Source organism: Corythoichthys intestinalis, chromosome 15, assembly GCF_030265065.1.
Source record: "Corythoichthys intestinalis isolate RoL2023-P3 chromosome 15, ASM3026506v1, whole genome shotgun sequence".
Lineage (NCBI taxonomy): Eukaryota > Metazoa > Chordata > Actinopteri > Syngnathiformes > Syngnathidae > Corythoichthys > Corythoichthys intestinalis.
Genome location: NC_080409.1, coordinates 7,721,094 through 7,748,285, shown reverse-complemented (window position 1 = coordinate 7,748,285; position 27,192 = coordinate 7,721,094). Strand labels below are relative to the sequence as shown.

The following is a 27,192-nucleotide window of genomic DNA, read 5'->3' as shown; positions in this document are numbered from 1 at the left end:
AGCCGGGAGAATCAGTGTTCGCGTCCGCATTGGGCTCAAACCTGAAAAGCTTACTTGTAGTGTGGAGAGTCTGGCCGCCAGCTTGCGACTGTCGTCGAGGCGGTCCGCGCTCTCGCGGAGTTCTGTCATGCAGTCGCCGCTCCAGCTTTCCACGTCATCCGCAATGTGCCGCACGTCCTCCCACAGGAGGAAAGTTGGCTTCAAGCGATGGAGGTTTTCATCCAGCCTCTCGGACACCTGCGGGACGGAAAGTCAAAGCGAGAATACCGCACCTTTTCATTTTAGTAGCTTGATTCACGCCGGACCCGGAACGAGATACCCAAACGGCGGTTAGCTCTTTAGGCAACCTCAGTAACATGTCAAAGGTATTTACAAGGTATAAAGAAACCCCTGAGTGACGCATTGAAGTTTGCGGACGACAGAAGACTAGCGACGATCCAAAGATACGTACGTCCAGCCAGCGGTCCACCAGCGTCTCCGTCTCTTTTTTTAACGTTTGCCAGTCACACTCCGGCACCTTCTTCAATTCAGCCGCCAACCGTTTCCCTTTGTCGGAAAAGCACTCCAGTTCCGGTTGCGCCTCGGCCAGCCGCGTCTTGACCGCTTCGTGCTAGAGACCCAACGGTAAGACTCGTCTATATGTCTGCGAGTCAGTGGGCGGGCTGCGAACGAGCCGACTCTGTTCTCACCTCGATGAGGGCGCGTTTGGTTTCCTCGTGGTCCGTCAGAGCGTAAGTGATATCCAGCAGGGCTTCTGCGCTCTCCATTGCGCCGCTGACGGCCGATTTCAACGTTTGATACTCTCTCAGGAGCTCGGTAATGACGTCGCACTGCTCTTGTCTGTAGGACACACAAAAAACACCAGATGAAGTGATCGAGCGGCAATTCCTGGCTGTGGCGGTCTGAAAGTCCGCTTTTGTCAAGTTGCAATCAAAACCGTCCGAATTATACCATTTTTTTGGGCTCGCGAGTCCCACACCTGGCCGCGTGGTACCAGCTGACACATATACTTTACCGGTACAATGGTTTTGGACAAAAATCTACATTTTTACTTTTAATACTAAATGACTGCATAGCAGTGTTGGTTTTGGCAGCCATATAATGGTTGTCTTAGTCTTAGTCTTTTGGACGAAAATACTTATTGGTCTTAGTCATATTTTAGTTATTTGGAAGCGCATCACGTCAAATGAGTGACACAACCAAACACTGCTAAGATGCGCTAACTACACATGCGATAAGAAAATAGCACACATTTTTAACTAACGACGGAAACAATGGCAAATTTTCACCTCATTCTCTTCTCGTCAGACGACAACTGGCATCCATCTAGATGTTTCCGTTTCCCAAGACACGTTTTTAGCTCGTGACGTCATCGTCATGAAAAAAATTGTTCATTGACAAAATATTTTCGTTTCTGTCATCGTTGACGAAAACAACACTGCTGCATGTATCACTCAAATGTAAAGTCATTGCCATCATGGCTTGTTCAGCGTAGAACGTTTGTTCATCTGACCCAACATGAACAGGAAGTCACCCCAAATGCCCCACAATCAACAGGAAGTGACCCAAAAATCATAAGAAAGGGACCGAAAATCGACAGGAAGGGATTGAAAATGAACAGGTTGGCCTTAAATGAACAGTAAGTGACCTGGAAATGCCCCAAAATCAATCACTTAAATGGATTGGACGTTTAATCATTTAAATTGACAGCAGAAGGAACCCAGACCCGAACCCCATTTTTACGGTGGGACACGTCGCTGTCGGCCATCTTGAGTAAGGTGACGGGCGCTCGGAAACTACCTAGATCTCGAAAACCACATATCGGGCAGCGCGGGGGGCCCGGTTGTTTCTTAGTACTCGCAGATACCCGCAACGTCATTTTGGTGGCGTATCAGCAAAAGGCTAGTAGGCAGGCAGTGTTGTTTTCGTCAACGACAATGACAACGAAAACATTTCCTTAACGAACATTTTTTTCATAATGATGACGAGCTGAAAACGCGTCTTGGATGACTAACGTGACGAAAAGATGACCAATTTACTTCTGACGAGACTACAACGACATGAAAATGCAGCATCGTACCTGTCACATGTTCGCAATGCGTGACATTTGATAGTTGTGCACGTAGCCGAGCCGTCATTCACGTGACTTGCGCACGCCCCTACCCTCCCGAGGCAGTGCCGATGAGCAGTGATCTAACAACAATGGCGGCTCCAAGCGCAAGGATTCATGGTCGCATTTTAACTGTAATCCGACCAAAAGCAATGCACTGTCCCCGTGGGACACAAGTGGGGCGGCTGTGGCCACATACTTGATGGAGAAAATACCTGTACTACGAATCTGAAGCTGCATGCAATGATCAACATGTTAATATTTATGAGAAGGTAAGTTGTTACAAGTTGTTTATAATGACAGAAAATCTTAATTGACCTACTGCATATAAGGTTGTACTTTGGATTATCATAACAGTCTTCTCCTTCCTGCCTTCGATGGGGGTGGACGTGTTTTCTCCCTGCTTCTGCTGCTGCTATCTTCGTCAGTCTAGTCTGTCTGCTTTTTTTGTGTTTTCCCTCTGTGGATGAACTGTTGCTAGTCTCTCATACGAAAATGGTTTTGATTAGTTGGTCTCGCGCAATTGACAAGATTTTCCCAACAAGACACGCTGCACCAGGAGAGCCGTTTTGCCCAGATGGGACCTTTGCTGCTGGCTATGTGAGAGATTCATAGGAACACTGGAAGCTCGCCTGTCTCACTGTCCTATCTATGGAAGATATTAAGGATATTTGGCTGTTTGGCGTGACGGTCGTGGGGTTCCTTCTGCTTGGCTTAGGAGGCGCCCTGCTCTACCTTAGTCTAAGTTTCCAAGACAGCAGCTTTCAAGGAAATCGACAAATTGACCACGGATCAAACGGTGCAATTCAAGGCATTAGAGGACCGTGTCGAGGCTCGGATTGAGAACTTGCTCCATGGACACACGGTTCAGTCCGAGGAAGGATGGAGAAAAGTGGATGCTACCTGGCACCAGATGGCGGAACTGTCGAGGCAGACAGCGACTATTGGCAATGACTTAAGGGACCTGAGGTCTCGCCTACGCCCTGAGGAGCGCAATTTTGACTGAAGACCAATTGTATTTGGACCTATTAAATTCGGCTTAATTTGACTATAATTTCCCTTTCCCTTTCCCGAACCCGTTATCCCAACCTTCCCTTCTCCTGGAGAGAGCCGCACAGATGGCCCTATATGTTGCCCTTGATTCTCTTGCTAAGGCCGGTCGCAGAGCCCTGTGACTCTTATTTTGTCTACAGACACGTACAAATACTGATACACTTGTGCATACACACACTCACACACAACCCCCCCCCCAGTCTGCTACCGCCTTTTCTTACTATCTCTGCCCCCCCCCCCTTCCTCCAACCATGACTGGTAGTTTTCCTTTTTTTCGTACAAAAAATCCCAGCACGTGACCTGTGCTTCGTGTCATATCCCTGCTATGTTGTATGATATATGTGTGTACTGTAACTTCTGTAACTGCTTTGTAATTCCTGAAAAAGAGAGAGTGGCGGCGCGGTTCATCTGCAGCGGCTCGATGCTCACTCATCGGATTTCATCTCATTGTCACTTGTGTCAATGATAAATAAAGCTTCTTGTATCTTGTCTGTCACAGGGCCCATTTGTCGCCCGTTGATTAATAGTTAAATCGTTCACTTGCATTGACGGTAATAGATGTCCAAATGTTTGACTCTTTTCATCCTTCTGCTGTGAAGATGTCAGTTTTTAGACAGTTTGTAGGTTGGCAGCGAATATTAACATTCTTTGCCAACTCTCCCACTTTTAATGAATTTGACGTCTAGCGTCGTCAATGGCAGCCAATGAGTTTATATAAAAACTCTAAACAGGCCAGTTCCAGACTCTTTACATTTGTCTTTGTCATGGTCTAGTCAATATGTGTTGAATTACAACATGCATACTACTGTAAATAAATATTCAGATGCTCTTGTCTTGTATATAATGCTGAATGCTTTAATTGGATTTGTAAATGCATCCCTCTCCACCCTCCAGAACCCCGAGGTCGAAATGCGTAAAGATAACAAGAAGAACAACAGGATACGGTCAAGACAGACTCGTTGGAACAATGTGCCAAAGAAAATGCGCTTGCTCTTTGGATTGGGCATACGGGCTACCTGCTTCCGCAGGTGTGTTAATGCAGTGCAATTCAATTTGGACTTGTTCTGAGTGGGCCAGGAGTTGGTTATTAGTTTTCTGTTGTTTTACAGTTATCAGGGTTTGGCCTATTTTAATTTCCAAACATGTTACATGTATCCTTCCTTAAGTTCCTTATAAATTGTAAGCTACAAATGACTTGTACCTTCCTTTTATTTTACTGCATTCATTGTGTAAAGTTCACCAAAATAAAGCTAGTGTTGTGAAAATACGTTTTTACTTGACTGTCAATGTTCATTCGAAATTGTTGGAAAACTTGGTAACACTTAACAATAAGGGTCCCGTAATTAACATTAGTTAATGCATTTTTAGACAATAACTAATGTTTAAGTAACCGGCTTAATTAACCATTACTGAATGTTTTTTGGACCCTTATTGTAAAGTGTAGCACATGTGTCCCTTAACAAAGAAATTATAAATGTTTAAGTTAACAAACCCTAAGCCTAAACACTAACCCTATGTATTTTTTTAATTTTACCAAACTATTACTGTCTTGTTATGCATTAACTAATGCATTAACTCATGCATTAACTCACGTTAATTGATATAGTAATAAATGTTAGATAAGCAATTATATTAATTAATATATTGCTAAATGTTAAATAAGGATTATATGAATATTTTAATGTGACTTAAAACATTATTGTCTTAAAATGCATTAACTCATGTTAATTAATATATTAATTAATGTTAGATAAGGGATTAAATTAATTATTGTCATGTTACTTAAACATTAGTTATTGTCTAAAAAATCATTAACTAATGTTAATTAAGGGACCCTTATTGTAAAGTGTTACCGAAACCTTTATTATTTTACTAAAACTTTTTGTATCCGTCAACCAATACTAGTCTAGATTTCAACTAAAACTAGACTAAAACTTGTTTGCATATTCGTCGACAAAAACTAGACTAAAACTAACACATTTTGAAATGACTAAAATATGACTAATAAGTGTTTTTGTCCAAAAAAATAAGACTTCGACTAAAATTAAAAAGGCTGCCAAAACAACACTGTTGGCAGGTTACCTCTCAGCAAGGAGCCTCTCGGCGTCATCCCAGGCAGCCTCCAGCCGGCTCATTTCCTCTCGCGCCTCCCCGGCCAGAGCGACGTCTCGCCGGGCCAGCTGCCCGACCTTGTCCCTCAGCCACTGGGCCTCATGCCGGTGCGACCGCAGCTCATCCTCCAGCTGATTGAAGAAGCGCGACCTGACACAAAAGTTTGGTGTCAAACCGGCGGCTGCATCGTTTTGGGTGCATTCACACACTACACATCCACTAGATGGAGTTTCACTAAAGGGAGCGTCACACTATGATGAACAATCACTGATCCATACTGTATATGACGCGCACTTTTGAGAAAATAGAAGACTTTTAGGTGCAGAAACAAATACCGTATTGGGCCAAATATAAGACGGTGTTTTTTTGCATTGAAATAAGACCGAAAAAGTGGGGGTCGTCTTATATTCGCGGTCTAGACGTTTTACCCATTCACGTCGCCAGATGGCGCCAGATATCATTGAAGCGATGTTCTGTCATGACAGATCTCAGCTACTCTCAAGTTTAACCAGTTTGCATTATTTTATTTCAATGTTTTTCCTTATTCAGATTTCTTTCAAGACTACAGTTACAGGTACACTTCACTTTGATGGTTAATGCAGTCATTGCAATTTTGTTGTTTTATCACAATATATTGGTTTATTTACAGTTCAAAAACCAGAAGCCATTCATTTATGAATGTGATTGCACTTTAGTTTACATATTTAAATGTTCAGATATTAAGATTTGAATGAGGCAAAATAAAATGCTTTTACATATTTAAATGTTCAGATATTAAGATTTGAATGAGGCAAAATGAAATGCTTTTTCTCTCAAATATATTGTTATAACCATTTGTTTCAAATGTACTGTAATTATTTTCTGTATAAAAATTAATTTTGTGTTCAAAAAGTCTTTTTTCCAACTTGAGTCTTGAAAAAGAGGGGCCGTCTTATAATCAGGGCCGTCTTATATTCGGGCTAATACGGTATTTCCTTTTTTAATGAAGAAGACTTTTGGAAAAAAAAGAACATTACCCATTTCCGAACCTTTTTTTAAAATCTATTTTTTAAACGAGAATTAGGGAGGGATTGGACAACTTTCGCCGTCAACGGCAACCAAAGAGTTAAGCGCCTACGGATTGGCCATCCAAAAATAAAATGTCACAATTTCACCTCTGGTGTCATCTAGTCTGACACCAGAGACCTGACACCTGTCTAGCATTCGTCAAAACCCGAAGCGATGCTCCAATCTACTTAGCGTGAAATAGGCTCACCTTTGCTGCAGCGCCAAAAGGCTGGGCTCTTTCAAGCTCCGACGCCGGGCTTTTTCTTCCACGTCCTCCACGGCTTTGAGCAGTCGCTCTTTGCGCTCTCCGAAGGATGCCCGCAGAGCCCCCGAGGCCTCGGCCTCGCTCCTCTTAGCCCCCAGCAGGTTGCCGACGGCGTCCAACTCGGCACCCAGCGCGTCGGCCAGCGCGCGGCACGTCTCCAGGGAGCCGGCCAGGCGCAGGCGGCTTTTGCGGAGGCCGGCATCCAGGTCTGTGGCCAGCGTCTCCAGCCGCCGCGCCTCTGGGACGGCGGCGGAAAGCTGTCGCTGGAGTTCCTCCCAGCTCCCGCCGTCTTTGGCGCCGCGCTGCAGGCCTCTTGCGACCTCCGTGCTCGCCTCCAGCGTCCGCCAAAAGCTCTCCAGATTTTCCAGGCACTCGGAGCGCCAAAGGACCAGGCGGCGAGCTTCCAGGTAGGGTTGTACTCGGCCGTCCACGCGGCCGCGAAGGATTTGCGCCTCGTCGGGTCGGCACCGTCGGCACAGACTCTCCGTCTGAGCGTCCAGACTCTCTTTGGCGCTCGCCCGCTCCTCCAAGGCGGCCAGGCTTTCCTGCCGAGGGAAAAGCCGCATCTGGCTCATTCTCATTCCCGATCGTCAATTTTTCTTTTTGCGAACTCACTTGGACTCGTCGGCGGGCCGTCCGCAGGTTGGCCGGGTCAATTTCGGAAAAGGAGAGCAGAGTGGAAAGCTCATTTTCACTCCACTGGGAAAACTCTTCCAGGTCTCGCTCAAACTGCTCTACTCGGGACAGCTGGTCCTGGAGCTCCTGAATTCTGGAGGATGACAAATAACAACACGCAGCCCCATCTCAGCCTTTCATTGGTAAGCGTGGGAGTACCTTGCAACCAAAAAATTGAGAAATTGCTCCTTCGTGGCGATGGGTCAATTCTAGGGATGTACCGAATGCAAAATTGTGGGCCAAAACCAAAAACCGAATATTTGAAACACTTGTCCGAAAACCGAAATAATACACACTATAAAAACGATTTTTGCGGGTAGTAATTATGATCCATATAAATTATATAAATTATACTAGAAGTGTTTAGGTAAGCAAGTGAACTGTATTAAATTGGTTAAAATGAACTCTCTTTACCCAATTTGAATCAGTATAAACTTCAACTTGAACAAACAAGATAATATCTACCCAAAAATATTAGGTGTATGCTCAAGGCTGCACATGCGCCAACGCGTCTTCCTTGAAACTGAAAGGAGGACCGTTTCATTTGGCAAGACACTGTGAAAGAATATATTTGATTCATGCTTATAAAACACGATTATTGACTGCTGTGGAACTATTTGCTTGGATGTGAGACTGTATTCAGGTTCGTGCATTCCAAATATGTGTGGTTCATGTATTCCTTTGAACTTCCAAAATGACGCCAGTTGACTGCCCCTTCAAGTTTTGACTCCTCTTTTTCCAGCATGCTTTTCTGTGGAAAATTCCCAAGTCGGGCTGTAATAAGTTTCACTTCTGTTTCACAGTAAGCATCCAGTTTTGAGAAGCAATACCAAATAGGTAGAAGCCTTTAGAGCTGCCTCAATCTGAAGTAGCCAATTATCGCTCACCACATACCCACTGTTATGAGATGTTTCTGACCATGTGACTTTGTAAATAAAAAAGTTGCGCGGGCTCCAGAAGGTGGGGAGGAACACATCTTAAACCTTGAAGCTGACTCGAGTGATTCCTGACCGCAAGTGATTTAATTCCCAATGAGGTGGGAGGTTCTTCTCCTCGTGACTGTCATTTGAATAGAATACTCTTGTGTGTTTTATTTCCTGACAGACACTCTAACTTGGATGGCATCGTACAGTAACAGGTAAGTTTGAACTTACTTTTATAAATGACAATGCGAAAACGTTAACAAGCCTGGTATGCTGCATGTTAAATTAAGAAGCCCCTGTAGTAAAAATATTTTTATATTTTATTCCTGGCTTTCGACAGTAATGCCTGATAGCTAGCTAAAAGCTAGCTGTTTTTCAGAGCATAGCAACATGTGTTGCTGGTAATAATGTGGCTTAATTTGAAACATCAACCTTATTTTCTAATTAACTTTTCAGTTATGGTGTACAGTATTGTCTAATGTTTCGCCCTTCAGTATAATTGAGTGACGCTGGGCTGTAAATGGCAGCAATGTTGACAACCGCTAGATGCCACCACAACTCGGATTAGTCAATATGTATTAAGGCAGGGGTCCTCAACGACCGGGCCACGGACCGCTACCGTACCGCATTTGGTTCCGGGCCGCGCAGAAATAATAAATAATTTATTAACAACTGCATTATGGCCGACTGACTTTGGCCTGTGCCACTTAAGTTTAACACACCAATATCCCTGTCTACTCTAGATATACAACTACAGGATAGGAGGTCAGCATAGAAATGCATTGATTGGACTGTTAGCTGTACATCTTGTTTTGTATATCTTTGTGCACTTGGCCTCGATAATAACGTTATGACGTAGGTTGTCGCCCATCACATTTGTTCCCGGAAATAATTAGCCACCACACTAGAATGACTGAAAAACAGACGTCTTCGGACAGATTTTTTACGGGGAAAAAGGGAACCTGACGAGCCAGAAGATGAGCCTACAACCTCAAAGAAAACAAATCTATGCTACTTCTCAATCACTAAAGACCCACGAACTGCGAAGGAGTGGATTCGTGACTCGTATGTGAATAAACCGAGTGATTCGAGCATGTCTGTGCAACAGGAATATCAGCTTGTAGAGATCGCAAATGACGGCGACCTTAAACGTACGTTTGAGACAACAACTCTGCCGAGGTTCTGGATTAAAGTCATTTCGGAATATCCTGACATCGCTAGGAGAGCACTGAAAACTGTGCTACAATTTCCAACATCGTATCTTTGTGAAGCGGGCTTCTCTCACTCTCCCATCTCGGGACCATCTCGTCTCAACGAAACAAGCTCAGGCCTCCCGCTGCTGCAGTGGGTGAGTTGTATTTTCCCTGCACTTAACACGACGGGAATAAAAACAGGGCTAAAAACAGATGTTTATTTTATATTTGCTGTATTTTTCTGCCGCACATTGCCAGTGTTCTGACAAATTTGGCATGCGCGTAACGTTAAAAATGACCGCGAATGCAGCGATTCCAAAGTACACACTACAAACTTTCTTTAAAGAAAGGAATATTAACTTACGTTTGCCATGTTAGCTGCACACAACAATTGCATGCAGCTCTCTCACTTAACGACTTCGCCGTGTTAAGCATTTATTTACGCTATTTTCGTGTTGCACATGTATGTTTATAATGTAAATAGTTTTTTAGCATCGTTGGATAACAGTGAGAGTCTAACAATATAAAAGAGGGCTTTTTTCACCGCCACAAAAGCTTTGGGAGCAAAATTTTATAAGGGTGCAAAATTTGACACACCGGTCCGTGAAAAAAAGACCCAAATCACACCGGTCCGTGGTGAAAAAAAGGTTGGGGACCCCTGTAATAAGGTACAACTCATCAGCAAGCTATCCAATAGCCGTATCACGATCCTGATTATTTTATTCAGGTGTGTTGGAGGAGGGAGAGGTGGAAAACAGACTGGATAGGTGCCTTTGAGGACTGGAGTTGGTGACCCCTGCTCTAGGAAGTCTTTTCAATGAATAATGTATTTCATTTACATTTATTCCTTACATTTATTTGCACACTAATTTCATGAAAGCCTTTTGCATTGGAGTTTAACCTTCTACAACCATAGACTTCATAATGATTGATGGGTCAGACTCCACCTTCACTGCGCAACGCCTTTAAGTTGGGGGCCGCCCTACAGTCCGCTTCAGTTATTCGCAGTCGGTCGCAGAGTCAACACATGCAGTGATCCAACGCCGGATTTAGGATTGAAAAAGTACAAAAGCTGTACCGCATGCAAACAAGAAAGATTGTCTCAGGAGAGATTTGTTCGAGGATTCAACGTCATTGTTATATTTTTCGTACCATGCATGCATTTTGAAACGTTGTGAAAAAAAATCCATGGGAGAAATTAACCGCTACGGACTAGCCTCATAGTTCGCAATATTTACGTAAAATAAATGCTACCTGCACGTTTTTTTTTTTTTTTTGCTTTTAGCAAAGAATCGATAGATATGGACGTAAAACAGTCTCAATCCTCGGTTAAAAGCAAAAAATAAAAATAAAAAAATAAAAAAATAAAAGTGCAGTTAGCATTTATTTTACGTAAATATTGCGAACTATGATGCCAATGCAGTAGCGCCTAATTTCTCCCATGGATTTTTTTCACTTTTCAAAATGCATGCACGGTACGATAAATATAATAATTACCTTGAATCCTCAAACAAATCACTCCTGAGACAATCCTTCATGTTTGTATGCGGTACAGCTTTCGTTCTTTTTCAACAGATATCCGGCGTTAGATCGCTGCGTGCCTGTGTTTCTGAATAGCTCCTCTTGATGTGGGCGGCCCCCTACTTCAATGCGAGGCGCAGTGCATGACTGATCTGACCCATCAATACATTATGAAGTCCATGGTGAGGCAGCACACGCACGCCACTAATTAGAGCAAGAGAGAGTTCACTGCTACACTCAGGTTGAGTTGCTGAATCAGTAATATTATGAAGTGTCGAACCGAAAATTAAATTTGACCTATTTTCCGCCTGAAGGTTTTGGGCGCCGAATTTTCTGTCTCAACTCTAGTCATTTCCCATTCATTTTGGCTCATTTCATTTCAACTCCTTTGTGAACTCATTGGCTGCTCTCAAATAGGAATGATAATATGAGCATCTTCTCAGTTGAAATCAAATGGATGTCCCTCCCATCCTGAGCGACGCCATTTCATTTTTTAATCCCTTCCTGTTGACTTTGAGGCACTGACGGGTCACTTTCTGATAATTTTGGGGCATTCTCCCATCACTTGTCGTACCTTTTGGGTCACATGCTCTCCATTTTTGGATAATTTGACAACTTTTTTTAATCAAAATTATTGACCACTGATGGAGATTTGGTTTTGCAGGTCCGAACTGAAAATGAATAGGGTTGAATGGACATGTTTTGGTGAGAGTCCTATGTGCCGTTGGAAATGAATAACCGCGACTGAAAGCAGTGTCTACTCACCTTTGAGGAAGAGCTTCATTTTGGGCACGCAGTCTCTCCTGCAAGGCGTCAAGCTCTTCCCTCAGCCGCCGCGCCGTATCTTCTGACGCGCTGCCGTAAAGCGACGCCGCGAGGGAGAGCAGGTGAGCGCGAGCGGGCTCAAGGGTCTCCGCCTCTGCGAGTGAGGCCTGAAAAGACATTTTTTTACGGTTTCGGCCAGAACGGTAAGGGAAAGCGAGTCACGTACCCGCACATCCCGCAGCTCGGCGCGGAGTTTTCCTCCGTCAGCCGAAAGGTGCCGACTCTCTATCTTAACGGCGCTTTCGCTCCTCTCCAAACAGGAAACAAAGTCGCCGCGTTGTTTCTCAAAGCTACGGCCGAAAAGAAAAGGAAAGCAAAGGTTGCGACCTTTAACAAAATGCGGTTCAATTTAACTCATGGCCTTCTACTTGGTGCAAAGCGAGATGGCCGGCGGCAAATGAATGGACGTACATTCGTTGCTGGTCAAGTGATTAACTCATTTAATTTCAAGGCAGAAGCATGAAAAGAGCCTTGCCATCAAAGTCTATGCATTGACATTCAAATGTCTTTCTCAACCCTTTTTAAAAAGAAAAGATGATCTTATCTATGACAAAGCATCTGCCAAAGCACCACTAGGGGGTGACAAATAGTAGCGAGCAATCAGACAATCAGGCACCGGAAATTTTATCGAGTCAGGTTACCAGCGGTCAGAACCTCTACCAAATTGATATGGGGTTTCAGTACCCTACTCCGCCGGCGGCAGCCATTATGCAAGAGTAACCCGGAAGTCTCGGAGTTTCCTACCTCTGCCAAAGGTTCAGCAGCGTCTCCAGGGTGCCCTGCTTTTTCTTGGCTTCCTGTGCATTTTGTTCCAAGCGGCTACTCAAGTCCTCCACGTCGGCCTCTGCTTGACCCCCGTCGCTGAGTCGGCGGGTGCTGGCCGACAAGGAGAGCAGGCTTCCCTTTAGCCTCTCCAGCCGCTGACACGCGTCCTGGAAGGCGGAAAGGCGGAGCCGCTCGAACGGAATAGTATTTTTTCTCGTATTTACTGTTTGACTGTTTGTATTACTCTAACACAAACAACATAAAATGCTGTATTGGCCCGAATGTAAGACAGTGTTTTTTGCATTGAAATAATACTGAAAAAGTGGGGGTCATCTTATATTCACGGTCTAGACATTATACCCATTCACGACGCTAGATGGCGCCAGATATCATTGAAGCGATGTTCTGTCATGATAGATCACAGCTACTCTCAAGTTTAACCAGTTTGCATTATTTTATTGCAATGTTTTTCCTTATTCAGATTTGTTTCAAGACTACAGTTACAGTTAGACTTCACTTTGATGGTTATTGCAGTTATTGCAATTTTGTTGTTTTCTCACAATAGATTTATTTACATTTCAAAAATCAGAAGCCATTCATTTACGAATGTGCACTTTAATTTACATATTTAAATGTTCAGATATTAAGATTTGAATGAGGCAAAATAACATGCTTTTTCTCTCAAATATATTGTTATAATTATTTGTTTCAGATGTATTGTAATTATTTTCTGTATGAAAATTAATTTGGTGTTCAAAAAGTTTTTTCAAACTTTAGTCTTGAAAAAGAGGGGGTCGTCTTATAATCAGGGCCTCTTATATTCGGGCCAATACGGTAAATAGCATTTATATCACAGTTTAAGAAAATCAAGCAGAATAAATTTCATTTTACGAACAGCTGGACTTGAAATGATTAGAATTTGCAGCACTAAGAAAACGGGCAGATAAGGGCAGAAAAGATACAGGATGCCTTCTGACCATGGAAGCCCTACACATGCGTCATGCTGCTGACTGAGCAAGATTGACGCTGACAATGAGGTGATAGGCAAGACATACAAGCCCACGTCTGCACCACCAAATCCCACAATCAGCTCTTCTGGACATTCCAGAAGATATGGCGGGACATCTTGTCTTCCCACAAGGAATAATAACAAGGATACACGCGACTGAGAAGTTGACATTCAGCACTCAACTCTCGTTGCCCTGACAACAGTAACGCCCGATACCCTCCTGCCCAATCCACAAAGAAAATAGTCCTAAATAACGCCCGAACACACTCTTCTTCGGGACCACGGCCCGCCTCACCAGAGCCTTTTAAAGACTGAATGTTTAACTAATCGTTGTCATTTTTCTCGGGAATCTTTTGTGGACTTCTGAAATGGTGACCCTGGATCCAGTTTGCTCCTCACCAGAATCTTTTTGCTGTTTTGCCTTGCCGTTTGATCGCTGTCAACCTGAATAAATTGTCAACTTGTGTTTCGAAGCCTTTTTCCAGCTTTTAAAATGGAGTCAGTACAAGGGGTTAAGACTAAGGTGAATGCACGCAGTTTGGCCATTTGGCCGGGTTGCGCCATCCCAGGTCGTTTGAATTGCGCTAGCGCGGTTCGGCTGGCCTGGTTCCGGGAATCTGGCTAAAAGGTTAAATCCTTTAACGCTTAATAGGGCAAGGCCGTCCAAGCCGACAGCTAAGAACGGAGTACCGTGTGGTTTTGAAGGGCTCTGTAGGTATCCGATGAAGAAGCACATATCTCCATGGGCTCTTCCAGCTTTGACTGAAGCTCACGGAGTGACGCCTGCACCTAGAAAATACAAATACGCTAACATAGAAGCGGAAAAGATGGCACAAACTCCGGAAGTATCTATTGCCAAATAGAAGACATCTGAGAGAAACTTTTTTTTATTTTAGCGTACCTCTCCGAGGCTCTGCGAGAACTTTTGTCGGCGTGAGGCACTTTCTAGCAGTTGGTCACGGAGCTGCCGCACGCTCTCCCTCAGCTCGTCCCAGTAACGCCCCGTTTGGGTCAGACGGGCCTTGACACGAGCCGCCTCGCCCGAAGAAACGAAGAGCAGCACGTCCCGGGACTCGGCCTCCAGTCCGGGGAGGAGCTCGGCCCGTTCCCGGAGCTCTGTCTCCACGCCCTAAGCGCACACACACACGTCGTTGGTCAAACAGGGATTTAAAATCGCTTTATCGTACCCGTAAGTATCAAGTGCGAACGAAGCGGGCTAAAATGACGGAGAGCTCGGCGTACCTGGAGCACCTCCGTCTGTTGCTCCGGTGTCGAAGCGGAGGCCTTCAAGGAGTCCACTTGCTCTTCCTTGTCAGAAAGCCAGGAGGAAAAAGCCTGAAAGCGGCCTCTGAAGGCATCCCACTTGTTCTTCATCTCCTCTGCCCTTTGGACACTGGAGCACAAAAGCAGACCTTACCAGAGAGGTTGAAAAAAAAAAAGTTTCCGACCGGAAAGTAGTGATGCACCGCTATGGGTCTTTTTTTGGCTCCAGATACCAATTCTCGTGCGGAATCAGCAGGTACCGATACTCTTACCGATGCCGCATTTTGTAAAAAAAAAAAAATTCTTTTAATCCTAAAGATGCTTACTCACTTGAGTGCTAAGTCATCGTTTGGTCAGACACCCCTTAACTCAAATGTACGATTGTTCTGCCCGACTTACAGTCCTAATAAATGTTCTGCACCACTTGAACATACTTCTCTGCTACTCCAGCCTTCCTCATACATAACCACAGTTTCTCTCTTGGGCACCCTGTCATATGCCTTCTCCAGAACTACAAAGACACAAAATAGCCTCTTCTTATCTTCTCTGTACATCTCTATCAACATCCTCAAAGCAAATACTGCATCTGTTGTACTCTTTTTTTGGCATGAAACCATACTGCTGCTCACAAATGTTCACCTCTGCCCACAGTCTAGCTTCACCTATTCTTTCCCATACTGTAGCTTCATTGTGTAGCTCATCAGCTTTATTCCTCTGCAGTTTCCTCCCTTGTTCTTAAAAATGGGCAACAGCACTTCTCCTATATTCCTCAGGCATCTTGCCACTATCTAAGATCCTGTTGAATAACCCAGTCAGAAATTCTACTGCTACTTCTCCTGGACACTCCCATTCCCCTACAGGTATGTCATCTGGGCCTAGCGCCTTTCCACTCTTCATCCTCTCTAATGCCGTTCTCACTTCATCCTTACTAATCTTTGCTGTTTCCTAGTCCAAAAAAGTCACCTCTCCTGCTCTTCCTTCTTTCTTATTTTCCTCATTCATCATCTCCTCAACACACAACTGGCATTTGTTAACACACTTCCCTCCCTATCCTTTACTACCTTAACCTGCTACACGTCCTTCCCATCTCTGTCTCTTTGCCTTGTCAACCTGTATAGATCAGTCTCTCCCTCCTTACTGTCTAACCTAGCATACAAGTCCTGATTCGCATGTTTGATTTGGTTTTATGTCGGATGCTCTTTCTGACACAACCCTCTGTATTTATGCAAGCTTGGGACCGGCACAGGAAGACCCTGACTTGTGTCCTCTTGTGGCTACATTGCAGCTCATTCATACTGTTCATACAAAATCACATGCGTTAATTTTGACATTGGCTCTGTAAAGCCAGAAATTTGTGGTTCGTGTGCTTGAGCGCGCACACTAATGCACTCGACTCACTTTCGTGTCCGCGGTTAAACTCGTTCACCCCCTCCCGGTCAAAATGGTTTGGACAGCCAGCGCCATCAACGGCAGTTGAGGAAATGGCCCAAAATTGCCCCAAATCCAACAGGAGTGACATCAACAACAAAAAAACCTGGAAATGATCTAAAATCAACAGGAAGTAGTCTGGATATGTCCGAAAAATCAACAGGAAATTATCCAAAATTGACAGGAAGTGACCAACAAGTATCATAAAATGGCATGGAAGTGATGCAAAATGAACTCATGTCCTGCCATTGACAACGATAGAAGGTTGACAGAAGGACTGGTGCTGAATGCTCATCTTCCACAGCCACATCCATTCCATTTAGACCCGGAGGGGAGAATGAACTCCTCAAAATGGATTGGATGTTGAACCCCTTCAACGGCAGCCGGTGAGTTCTTTTACTTGGCCCAAATAAAGTAGTCTGGCCCATTTGAGATCTCCATAAATGTGGACCACCAACCAAAATGAGTTTGACCCCTCCAATTGATTTGAAGCGTGCAGACCGGAATCAGCCTAGAACTTCAAACGGATTCGACATCTACTAGTGATAAATTCATTGGCAGCAGAAAGATGATTGGATGTTGTAGTTGTAGGCCTTCTTGGGCAAAAGTACATCGTGCTCAGAGTGGGCAGATGATTTCTTAGTAGTCGCCAATAGCGATGACGTCATTTTAGTGCCGTTTCGGTGCAACACTAACGGATGGGACGCTTACTCCTTTCGGAGGCTGGCCTCCGCTCGGTCCACTTGATCGGCGAGGGAGCGGGTCCGCTCTAGCAGCAGAGCTTTACTGTTGGGGCCCAGCTGGATTTCCGCTGCCCTTTTGAGCAAAGTGTTGACATGCGATGCTTCGGCCTCGCATTGCTTCAGGAGCGCCTGTTCGCAGATGAGGAAAATATTCCTTGCAGAAAAGAGAGAGAGAGAGAGAGAGAGATACGGCAAAGGCGAGACTGACTCTGGTCTGTTCCAGTTCAACCGCCAGGCTCTCAGGACTACTGAAGGCGGGTTCCGGCTCCGTCCCGGATTGGGCCTTGCTGACAAACTGGCGCACGGCCTCCTGCTGGCTGTCAAACTCCTGCCAGGCATCCAGGGTCATCTGGCGGAGAAGCGCAAAATGGTCTGGCCCAATACTATTGTAGCACTCAGAGACACCATTTCTGGAGAAACTGCATTTCTCCCAATTTCCATTTGAATTGACTGACGTATCGGTCTTTAGTGTGGAGGGCTGTTTCCGTCTTTTGCATCGACGGATACAGTCGTCTTTAACGTTGTATTCTAAATTTGTCCAATATTATTGGCCGCTAAAAATGTTTAAAAAGAGTGTCGAAAAATTAACATTATCGTTCTTGCGCCAGTGAGCGTGATGGGTAATCAGATATTGTACAAGTCTGCAACCTTTGTGGACAGGCCGGTCACACCTTAGCACAGTCTGACAGTTTTTTATACATACAGTTCGTGGCATACAGATGGGTATAATTTATTGAAAATAATGTAATTTCGCTGATGAGTGCATATTATCACCAAGTCGGCATTGTCCATGTAGATGGTACAATATGTGCTCGTCTGTCAATGTTCATTTGAAATTGTTGTAAAACTTTATTCATTTTTTGGACTAAAACCTTTGAATTTTACAGACAAAAACATTTTGAGTAGGGTCGAGTAAAACTAGACAAAATTAGTTGAGTTTTCGTCAACAAAGACTAGACGAAGACCAAAACATTTTGTAACGACTAAAAAATGACTAAGACTAATACGTATTTTCATCCAAAACACTAAGACAAAAATTAAAAAGGCTGCCAAAACGAACAGAAAATCCGAGCGCTATTCATTTGGACGCGCTTTGCTTTGATCCCACCTGAAGGCCCTGCTCGTGGGAATCCATGTTTTGTTCCATTTTGCTCAGCGTGTTCTCCAGACTTTGCAGGTCCTGCTGAAGTGTCTCACCAAGGCCCTCCTCCACCTGCAGCTGTTGCCCCCTACTGATCAACTGATCAACATCCTTCCTCTTCAACTTCAGTCGTTTTACCAGTTGCTGCCCAGAAGGAGAAAGAGGACTGGAAGTGACCCGGAATGCCGCAACACCAACAGTGAGTGAGTGATATGATAAAATGATCATTTTGATTTCAAATTGCCCCCAAAATAGCCAGGAAATAATCTGGAAATGCCCTGGAGGAAATCTAAAACAGGGGTCCCCAACTGCCAGGCCGCGGACCGCGCATTTGCTACCAGGCCGCAAAAGAAATAATAATTTATTAACGACTGCATTCTGGCCAAATTAACTTTGGCCTGTGCCCCTTAACACACCAATATCTCTGTCTACTCTAGATATAATACTACAGGATAGAATGCCGTCATAAAAATCCATTGATTAGACTGCTAGCAGTACATCTTGTTTCGTATATCTATGTGCGTTAGTCCTCGATAATAATGTATGACGTAGGGCGGGCGCATCACATTTGTTCCCAGAAATAATTAGCCCCCCACACTTAAATGACTGAAAAACAGACGTCTTTGGACAGATTTTTTACGGGGAAAAGGGCACATGACGAGCCTGAAGAGGAGCCTATAACCTCGAAGAAAACAAAATCTACGCTACTTCCCAATCACTAAAGACCCACGAACTGCGAAGGAGTGGACTCGTGACCCGTTTGTGAATAAACCGAGTAGAGATGTCCCGATCGATCGGTTCGGGTCCGTTGACGTCATTTTCAAAGTATCGGAATCGGCAAAAAAATATCGGACATGCTTTTTTAAAATATATATATATATATATATATATATATATATATATATATATATATATATATATATATATACAGTATATACAGTATATATATATATATATATATATATATATATATATTTTTTTTTTTTTTTTTTTTAAATAAATCGTTTTCTAATTGTATTTAACGTTACAGACATAATATGTTACACTCATCCAGAGTCTTTAGTTTAGGCTTAAGGTAGGGTTATCAAATTTATCCCATTAACGGCGGTAATTAATTTTTTAAAAAATTTATCATGTTAAAAATATTTAACGCAATTAATGCATGCGCTGCACGGCCCACACACGCATTGTCGCGTTCAATCTGTAATGGCGCCGTTTTACCTATATATAGAGCTAAAAGGCAGCGTGATATGAGTAGAGTGAATTTTGGCAGCCTTTGGAGCATTTTTTTAATTGGCTAAAGCCTTACAATCCCTCTCCCTACGACTAAAATCATCCTGGGAAGCAATGTGGGGAAATAAGGTAGTAATTGATCTTTTTCTTAACACCCTGTTATTTCCCAACGCAGAGAAGATATATCAATTGGTACCACTACGCAGTCATGGGTGCACTTCCCATCATGCATTTGGGCAGAACAGATGGCTACAGTATAATTTACTGAAAGCTCAACAAATACACTAGATGGCAATATTTAGTCACAATATACAAAGTCACATTTATCCTTTAAGAATTACAAGTCTTTCTATCCGTGGATCCCTCTCACAGAAAGAATGTTAATAATGTAAATGCCATCTTGAGGATTTATTGCCATAATAAACAAATACAGTACTTATGTACTGTATGTTGAATGTATATATTCGTCCGAGTTCTATTCATTTTTTTCTTAATGCATTGCCAAAATGTATATGATCGGGAAAAATTATCGGGAGTGATTGGAATTGAATCGGGAGCACACAAAAAAAAGCAATCGGATCGGGAAATATCGGGATCGGCAGATACTCAAACTAAAACGATCGGGATCGGATCGGGAGCAAAAAACATGATCGGAACAACCCTAAAACCGAGTGATTCGAGCATGTCTGTGCAACAGGTGGATCGGCTTGTAGAGATCGCAAATGACGGCGATCTCAACTCTACCGATGTTCTGGATTAAAGTCATTCCGGAATATCCTGACATCGCTAGAAGAGGACTGAAAACCGTGGTCCAATTTCCAACATCATATCTTTGTGAAGCAGGCTTCTCTTACTCTCCCATCACACCTCGATGGGACCATCTCGTGTCAACGAAACAAGCTCAGGCCTCCCACTGATTCAGCGGGTGAGTTATATTTTCCCTGCACTTAACACGACGGTGCTAAAAACAAAGTTTATTTTGTATTTGCTGTATTTTTCTGCTGCACATTGACAGTGTTCTGACAAATTTGGCGTGCGTGTAACGTTAAAAATGTCCGCGAATGCAGCAATTCCAAAGTAAACACTACTAAATTTCTTTAAAGAAAGGAATATAAACTTACGTTTGCCATGTTAGCTGCACACAACAACTGCACGCAGCTTTCTCACTTAACCACTTCGCCGTGTCGTTAAGCATTAATTTACGCCATTTTCGTGTTGCACATGTATGTTTATGATGTAAATAGTTTTTTAGCACCGTTGGATTACATTGAGAGTCCAACTGAATACAAAAGAGGGCTTTTTCACCGCCACAATAGCTTTTGGAGAAAAATTTTATGAGGGTGCAAAATTTGACAGAACACCGGTCTGTAAAAAGAAAGACCCAAATCACACCAGTCCGTGGTGCATAAAAGGTTGGGGACCCCTGATCTAAAATGTTCAGGAAGTGACCCAAAATCAACAGAAATGCCCCGAAACGAACAAAATGCCTCATTGCCAGCCGTCGACAACGACGGACGTCCAATTCATCGGAGTTGAGGAGCCGAGCGCCGTACCTGGTGAATTGGCAGTAGTTGCTGAGCTTCTCTCACAGTCGCACAATCCAGGATGGCGGAGACTTCAGCCCGAGCTTCCTTTTGCGCTTGAAGAAGATCCTCCAAAGTTGTCCGAACTTCCTCCCGGAATCGAACGCAGTCACCAACAGCCAGCGCTGTCTTCTCGGCCTAAGAGGCGGAGTGTTTCAAGTCTCACCCTCTGTTCACACAGAGGGACGGCGGGTGACGCACCTCCGCCAGAGATGCCAGAAGAGCCTTCAAATCGGCCGAGAGCTTGCCTAGGGCGCTCCCCTCTCTTCTTGCGTCTTCGTCGGCGCCGATCTCCGTCAGGACGGCCATGCGGGCTTTCAGCCAGCCCAGGTTACCCTCTTGTAGCTCTGCGTCGTTCCTCAACTCCTGCGGGGCTGCCAGAAATCAAAGACCACGACGACGGCGGGAAAAGACCGGCGCAAACGTACCGTCACGCTAGCCTTGACCTGAGCATATTTTTGGGGGTCGCCCGCCCGCTTTCTCAAGAGTCGAAGTTGGCTTTCTTTGGATATCAACCAGCAGGAAAGCTCGGCGTATCTGAATGGTGCCAACCGACATCAAAGTGAAGCTCCGGCAAATAGCGGGTTAGCTAGCTGGCAGAGGTGGAAGGGTAGGTGTAGTGGCCCAAAATTGGACTCCGCAGGAGTAGCGTTACTTCAAAATAATATTACTCAAATAAACGCAGTCAATTACTGTTTGTCTAAAGTACAGTGCATATTATTTATTATATAAGACATTTTTAGATTATTTTGAGCGTCACTTGTCTGTATAATTAGTGTACGTCGCTCATTTTGAGTTGCATGCTTTTCAGTTTTACAATGGTCTGAATTGGTAATTAATTAATTAATTGGTCTTAATTTACTGGGGTTCATATGTATTTGTACTAGGGTTTATATGTATTTGTACTCCTCAGAAAATCAGTACTAATATTTAGTGCAGAGTCCTTTGTTTGCAATTACAGAGGTCAGACGCTTTCTGTAGTTCTTCACCTGGTTTTCACATATGGAAACAGGGATTTTGGCCCATTCCTCTACGCAAATCTTCTCGAGATCTGTCAGGTTTCGGGCTTTAGAATTAGAATCATATTTCGAGACAATTCAACTACATAAAACAATTTGGCATAGCGCAGATGACGAGTAAACCAGTCTTTTAATCTGCTGTTTAGCCCCGCCTGTAATTATAGCGCTGTAGCGTCCCCAGCTGGATGATGACGTTGGCAGGGTCACGATTTCATCTGATTTAGAATTCAGCCCATTGCGGGAGAAGATTCAGAACGAGGAAAATACGACAGAGAGCAGCAAAATGTCATGATTGTTTTAATCTCTCTAATCTAATACTTTTACATCATATTCTTTTTATCGAAATATTTTTTTTTCACAAGTGCTAAATAAATGGCATGGTCATGACAAATAACAGTCTTGTGCTAAATGGAATATGAAATATTAAAAATGCATGTATTCAGTACGACAGGGCAAAATTGCTGCACAATGGTCAAAACTGCAGACTTTTTAACCTCCCAAACGGTATTTTATGCCCCCGGAGTTAGTCCGTTTTTATTTCATTTCCCTGCCCTGGCTTCAGAGACGGAGGAAAGAGCGTAAACAAAACAGGAGGCGTGACAGCTAGCCGACGTGCTAACCCAAACCGAGCGGCTTTTTCTTGCCTTTAAAAAGCAAAAAATCACACAAAACTACCCCGACTCATGTCAGACACAGTGGCGGGGTTGATTGCCAGCCCCCGGCGGCCAGCAAGTTACGGCTCGTCGTTCTGCTGCGGCCACGGCGGGCTGTTAGTGCTCGTCGCCGGGAATGAATGCCAAAAATAGCCCGTTCTCGGTGGACAAACCGGCCGAGGTCTGAGCGCGGGGCTGCTCGTGGCCAAGCCAAGAATAGTGGTCTATTGGCGGCCACACGAAGAGGACCGAGGGGTCCATGGAAGTGTCCATGGTGTGAGACAAGCCGCCGGTCGCCAGCCAAGTGGCCTTCTCGGTGGACAAGGAGCATTGTCACCCACAAAATGCAAGCCACCTCCTTATTAAAACGTGTGCCATGATCCCAGTATTTGACACAATACAAAACACGTAGTTTACTCACTTCATCGTCGGTCCCATGGTCCCCCAGGAACTTTTTGAAACCCAAAAAGGCTCACATGCCTCTCTCTGGTGCAGCAACAAAAGCCTGCAGCACATTGGGCTGGCGTGATGCGAAAAACAAACGAATTCATCCGCAAAATCAGCTGAATCCACAGTACTTCTGCATGCTATTTAACAATGACTGCATTGTAACATGGTGATTCGCATTCTTCCTCAATCCAGGAAGTCACTCATTTTCATGGTGCGGGATTTTAAAAAATTGAATAAATAAATCGATCGCTTCCACACACATCCAAGCGATCGATTTCATTCAGGACCATAAAATACTGCTTGAAATATGAAATAAACATGCTTTTTGCTGTCAAAGGCACTTTAACGGTAGAATCGTCCAATCAGCGATGAGTGTACTTTTTGACTGGTACATACCTCTTCAGGTTTCCTAATGTAATTTCATTTTTGGATTTGTCGTTGTGTTTTTTAAATTGTTTTTTTGTTATGTGATTTGCCGTTGTTTTTTAATTTGTTTTTTGTTATGTGATTTGCTGTTGTGTTTTGCACTTCAGGGCCACTGTAGTTTATGCAAAAAAAAAAAAAAAGACTGGAGACACAATGGCGTCGTAAAGTCGAAATCGCATAAGTTGAGTACATTGTAACCTGGGGACTACCTGTACTTGAATTTTTATGGTTCTTTAAAGACGCCACGCGATTGAATGTGTCGGCGCTATAATCGTAGGACTTCCGACGGCGAGCTTGCGTGCAGTCACGTCTGACGGGGACCGTGGAATCGTGAATATTGTCACGACGCCTCATTGGTGAAACTGCTAGACCCTCTGTGCTGGCAAAAATCAAGACAAATTTAAAACGACTCTTAGAAGAACATTTTTCACCTAAATTTACTCGAGTAAATGTAACGCGTTACCCCCCACCTCTGCCTATCGGCTTTCATTTCATTTCACAACTGAACACGGGCCGCCATCGACGGCGATCCGTTCTGACCGTTAGTCCGTCGGATGGCGTCATTGAGCCCACTTACCTGGCGTTGTAGTCTTTCCATTTGTCCTGGTGCCGCATTAGCATCTGATGGGTGTTTTGGATCTCCTCGCTGACCTCAGAGTACTCTCTCCTGAACTGCTCCGAGATCCGCTGGGCTGAGTCCCCCTCGGGCAGCTTCTGACAGAGTTCTTCCATGGCACGCAGCCTCTTCTCACACTCGGTTTGAGGACCCTTTTCTCCGAAAAAGGCCTGAAGAGAGGAGAGAGAGAGATGCTGGATGGTGCCGTCGCCACCGCTTTTTCAAAAAGTTACTTGTCCTACAGTTTGTGTCCAAATCACATCATTAACGCATCAAATATTCAGGAAGCTAAGGCACAAAAGGTGTCTAATTTCTGCCAAAAATGTTTTGCTCCAGCAACATTTGCCCAAAATTTTCCCATCCATTTTAAACGGCCAAAATTTCCCATTCAATTTCATAAGCGAAAAACCATTCCCATTCATTTCCAATGTAAAAACCTGCAAAAACACATCTCTCCATTGGTGGTTATGATTTTCAACCAAAAACCTTCCATCAAAAACCATTGATATTGAATACCATTGACGCCCATGTACCTCCATGTTCACGTATCATCAGGTGATCCCAAAATGCCGCCAAAAAAACAGGAAGTGACTCGATATCAACAAGAAGTGACCCAATATGAAACCAAGAGACCCCAAAATCAACAGGAAGTAACCCGATATACCCACCGTCACAGCAAAGCTACCATCACCGTTTCTCCTGAAATGGCATTTTCTAGTTCGCAAAACAAAATGCGAAATACGATTACCTAGCCCGCTGGATTTTTCTTTCCGGCTAGAATTCCGGCCCCTTTGGAAACGATGGCATACAACTGCTGCGGGATTTGAACAAGTGGCAAGATGGGGCATTTTCTTACCCGATGCTCCCTGATCAGTCGCTCACTGCCCGCGCCGACCAGGCGCCTCTTCTCCCGAGTCAGCTCGGCCTGACACTCCCGCAGTAACGGAGCCAGCCGGCTCCCCTCGGCCTCGACTTTCAGGCGGACCGGGCGCAAGGGGGCCTCGGTCTGCACGTCCTGGCCAAACCGGGAGAGCGAGCGTGAGGGAAAAAGATCTCTGCCAACCACCGCGAGCTTACCTTCCAGCGCTTGTGCAGTGCCCGGACGGTTTCCTGCAGAGACAGTCGCTCCCGCTCGGGCAAAATGTCAGTCAGCTCATCGCAAGCCTTCAGGAAGGCGTTCAAGACACGCTGGTCTAACTGCCCGAAGAACTCCTGTCCGAATCACAAATGGATTCATAAGTGAGCTAAGGTCGTCCTTTAGATATCCCGCGCAGACAAAATGATGGCTGTTTTTCAGGCACAAAGCCACGTTGAGTACTTCTTCTCACGCAGTGTGAAGTCTATTTTTACAAGTAGCCAAAGCCCTTTGGCAGTTACTGACTTTACAACCGATATCCAGATGTTGTCCAACTCCAAAAATCCCATACCGATATCAAACCGATACATATACTGTATATGCGGTCGTGCGCTTGACACATTATTGCTTGTTGTATTGCCATGCCCCACTGGATGCTTTAATGATGAATACAACAACTTCAACGTTTCCCACATAAAATAAACATTTCATGAAAATTAGAGAACTACAAGTTCGAGAAAAAGGGCTAAAATAATGTCCCCTATGCTATAAATCAAATGCAGGTACTTCCCGGGTTACGAACGAGTTCTGTTCCTACGCTGATGACATAACCCGAATTTCCGCTCAAAATGACCATCCAAAACGTCCAAAAGTATTCGATTTTGTTTAATTCATTTGCTCCCAAAAACGTACAAATACGTTCTATTTTTAATTGTTTCAGTGTCCCAAAGATGTATTTATACGTCTTTTACGTTTTTTTTTTCAAAAGAGACATCTCTGGGTTCTGATTCAATTAAGCTCCAAAGCACAAAGCTGAAAATCCATTTTAAAGCAATAAAACTGGCCACTGGAGGGGCAGTAGCGCATTTGGTAAGACCCGCACCCCGATTCAGCGGTAACGAACGGCTAAGGCGCATGGCTGTGGCACCGACGCAAAATGACCGAATGGATGCCAGGCGCCGGACGACCGAGCTGAACGACCGGGACCACTAGTGCAGCGGACGATGCCTTTGAGTCCGTGCTGCTCGCGGGCAGAGCCCGTAGAGACTCAAAAAAATTCAATCTTTATGAGACAGGCGGCGAAGAGGGAAAAGTTTAACCGTCTGTCGCGGCCGGAACAGCGTCATCTTTCAGTTAGTTATGTATAAATAAATTGTTAGTTTGCTATCAAAAGCTCTATTGGTCTTGTTGTTTATCTTATTTTGTAAAAGGAAAACATTATTCAGATGTTTGGGATGTAACTAAAGCAAAAAATAGCTGTGTTAAAGTCAAAGTTATGTTTGAAATGTATCCTTTCCCTAAAAGCTCAATTTCTCTGTTTTTTTCATCAGAAATTGGAAAATTGCTCAAACTAAGCTATTTTCTAATGCTGATTTCTAGAGGTGAGAATCTTTGGGCACCTATCGATTCGATTACGATTACGATTCAGGGGCAACGATTCGATTATAAATCATTATTGATGACACCCACAAACCTCCCCAAGCGATTAGCTGCTTTAAATGTTTCGTACATTAGTTACAAAAATTGTACAAAAAGCCTCTCAGGCTTAAATAAACGACTATTTCAGTATCAAGTTAACAGCTCAAAACGGTAAATAAAACAGTCAAGTCCCCATTCTGTATCAGCAGCTTTAAACTACATTCAATTAATTTAATGATGTGAATCAACCATTAAAGTTGTTAAATTTGCTCCCGTTATTCCATAATTTCCCTTCTGTCTACTTTAGACATGTGAAAGTTTTAAAACTGTTTTAAAGATTTTGCCGATTTAGGAGTATTTTAGATAAAAAGTGAATTAGGTTCGCTACAACACAGCCTTCTAGAGAAGTCTCCTGCTTTAAGATGGCGGCTGCTCACTAACGCCGGCAAGTCTGTCATTTCGCATCTAGTTTTCAATACATGTGCTGCTAACGCCGTTGAGTCTGTCATTTTGCATCTAGTTCTATTTACATTTGATATCTATTATCTACCGTAGCATGATGTGGACGTAGTTTGTAGCGGCTGTCGGCAGCAGTCAGGTATTATTGTTTTTTTATCTAGCGGCATGAGTTGAACCAGAGCCGTG

General features: G+C 44.0%; 1 protein-coding gene across 7 annotated transcripts in view; it reads right to left on the bottom strand.

Moving 5' to 3' along the window:
- The window catches only part of syne1b (spectrin repeat containing, nuclear envelope 1b), a 264,424-nt gene that overhangs the window by 158,943 nt on the left and 78,289 nt on the right, over positions 1–27,192 (bottom strand). For all 7 annotated transcript variants that reach the window (XM_057858502.1, XM_057858499.1, XM_057858501.1 and 4 more), the window contains 21 exons: positions 25,131–25,265; positions 24,910–25,068; positions 24,015–24,223; positions 21,318–21,426; positions 21,091–21,255; positions 20,860–21,027; positions 18,041–18,217; positions 17,141–17,281; positions 16,901–17,061; positions 14,741–14,891; positions 14,400–14,627; positions 14,189–14,287; positions 12,469–12,656; positions 11,891–12,014; positions 11,665–11,831; positions 7,203–7,356; positions 6,531–7,132; positions 5,246–5,425; positions 690–840; positions 452–610; positions 55–237 (listed from right to left, as the gene is read on the bottom strand). In XM_057858502.1, coding sequence (XP_057714485.1) covers positions 55–237; positions 452–610; positions 690–840; positions 5,246–5,425; positions 6,531–7,132; positions 7,203–7,356; positions 11,665–11,831; positions 11,891–12,014; positions 12,469–12,656; positions 14,189–14,287; positions 14,400–14,627; positions 14,741–14,891; positions 16,901–17,061; positions 17,141–17,281; positions 18,041–18,217; positions 20,860–21,027; positions 21,091–21,255; positions 21,318–21,426; positions 24,015–24,223; positions 24,910–25,068; positions 25,131–25,265 — 3,810 coding nt within the window. The remainder of the gene's footprint in view (positions 1–54; positions 238–451; positions 611–689; positions 841–5,245; positions 5,426–6,530; positions 7,133–7,202; positions 7,357–11,664; positions 11,832–11,890; positions 12,015–12,468; positions 12,657–14,188; positions 14,288–14,399; positions 14,628–14,740; positions 14,892–16,900; positions 17,062–17,140; positions 17,282–18,040; positions 18,218–20,859; positions 21,028–21,090; positions 21,256–21,317; positions 21,427–24,014; positions 24,224–24,909; positions 25,069–25,130; positions 25,266–27,192) is intronic.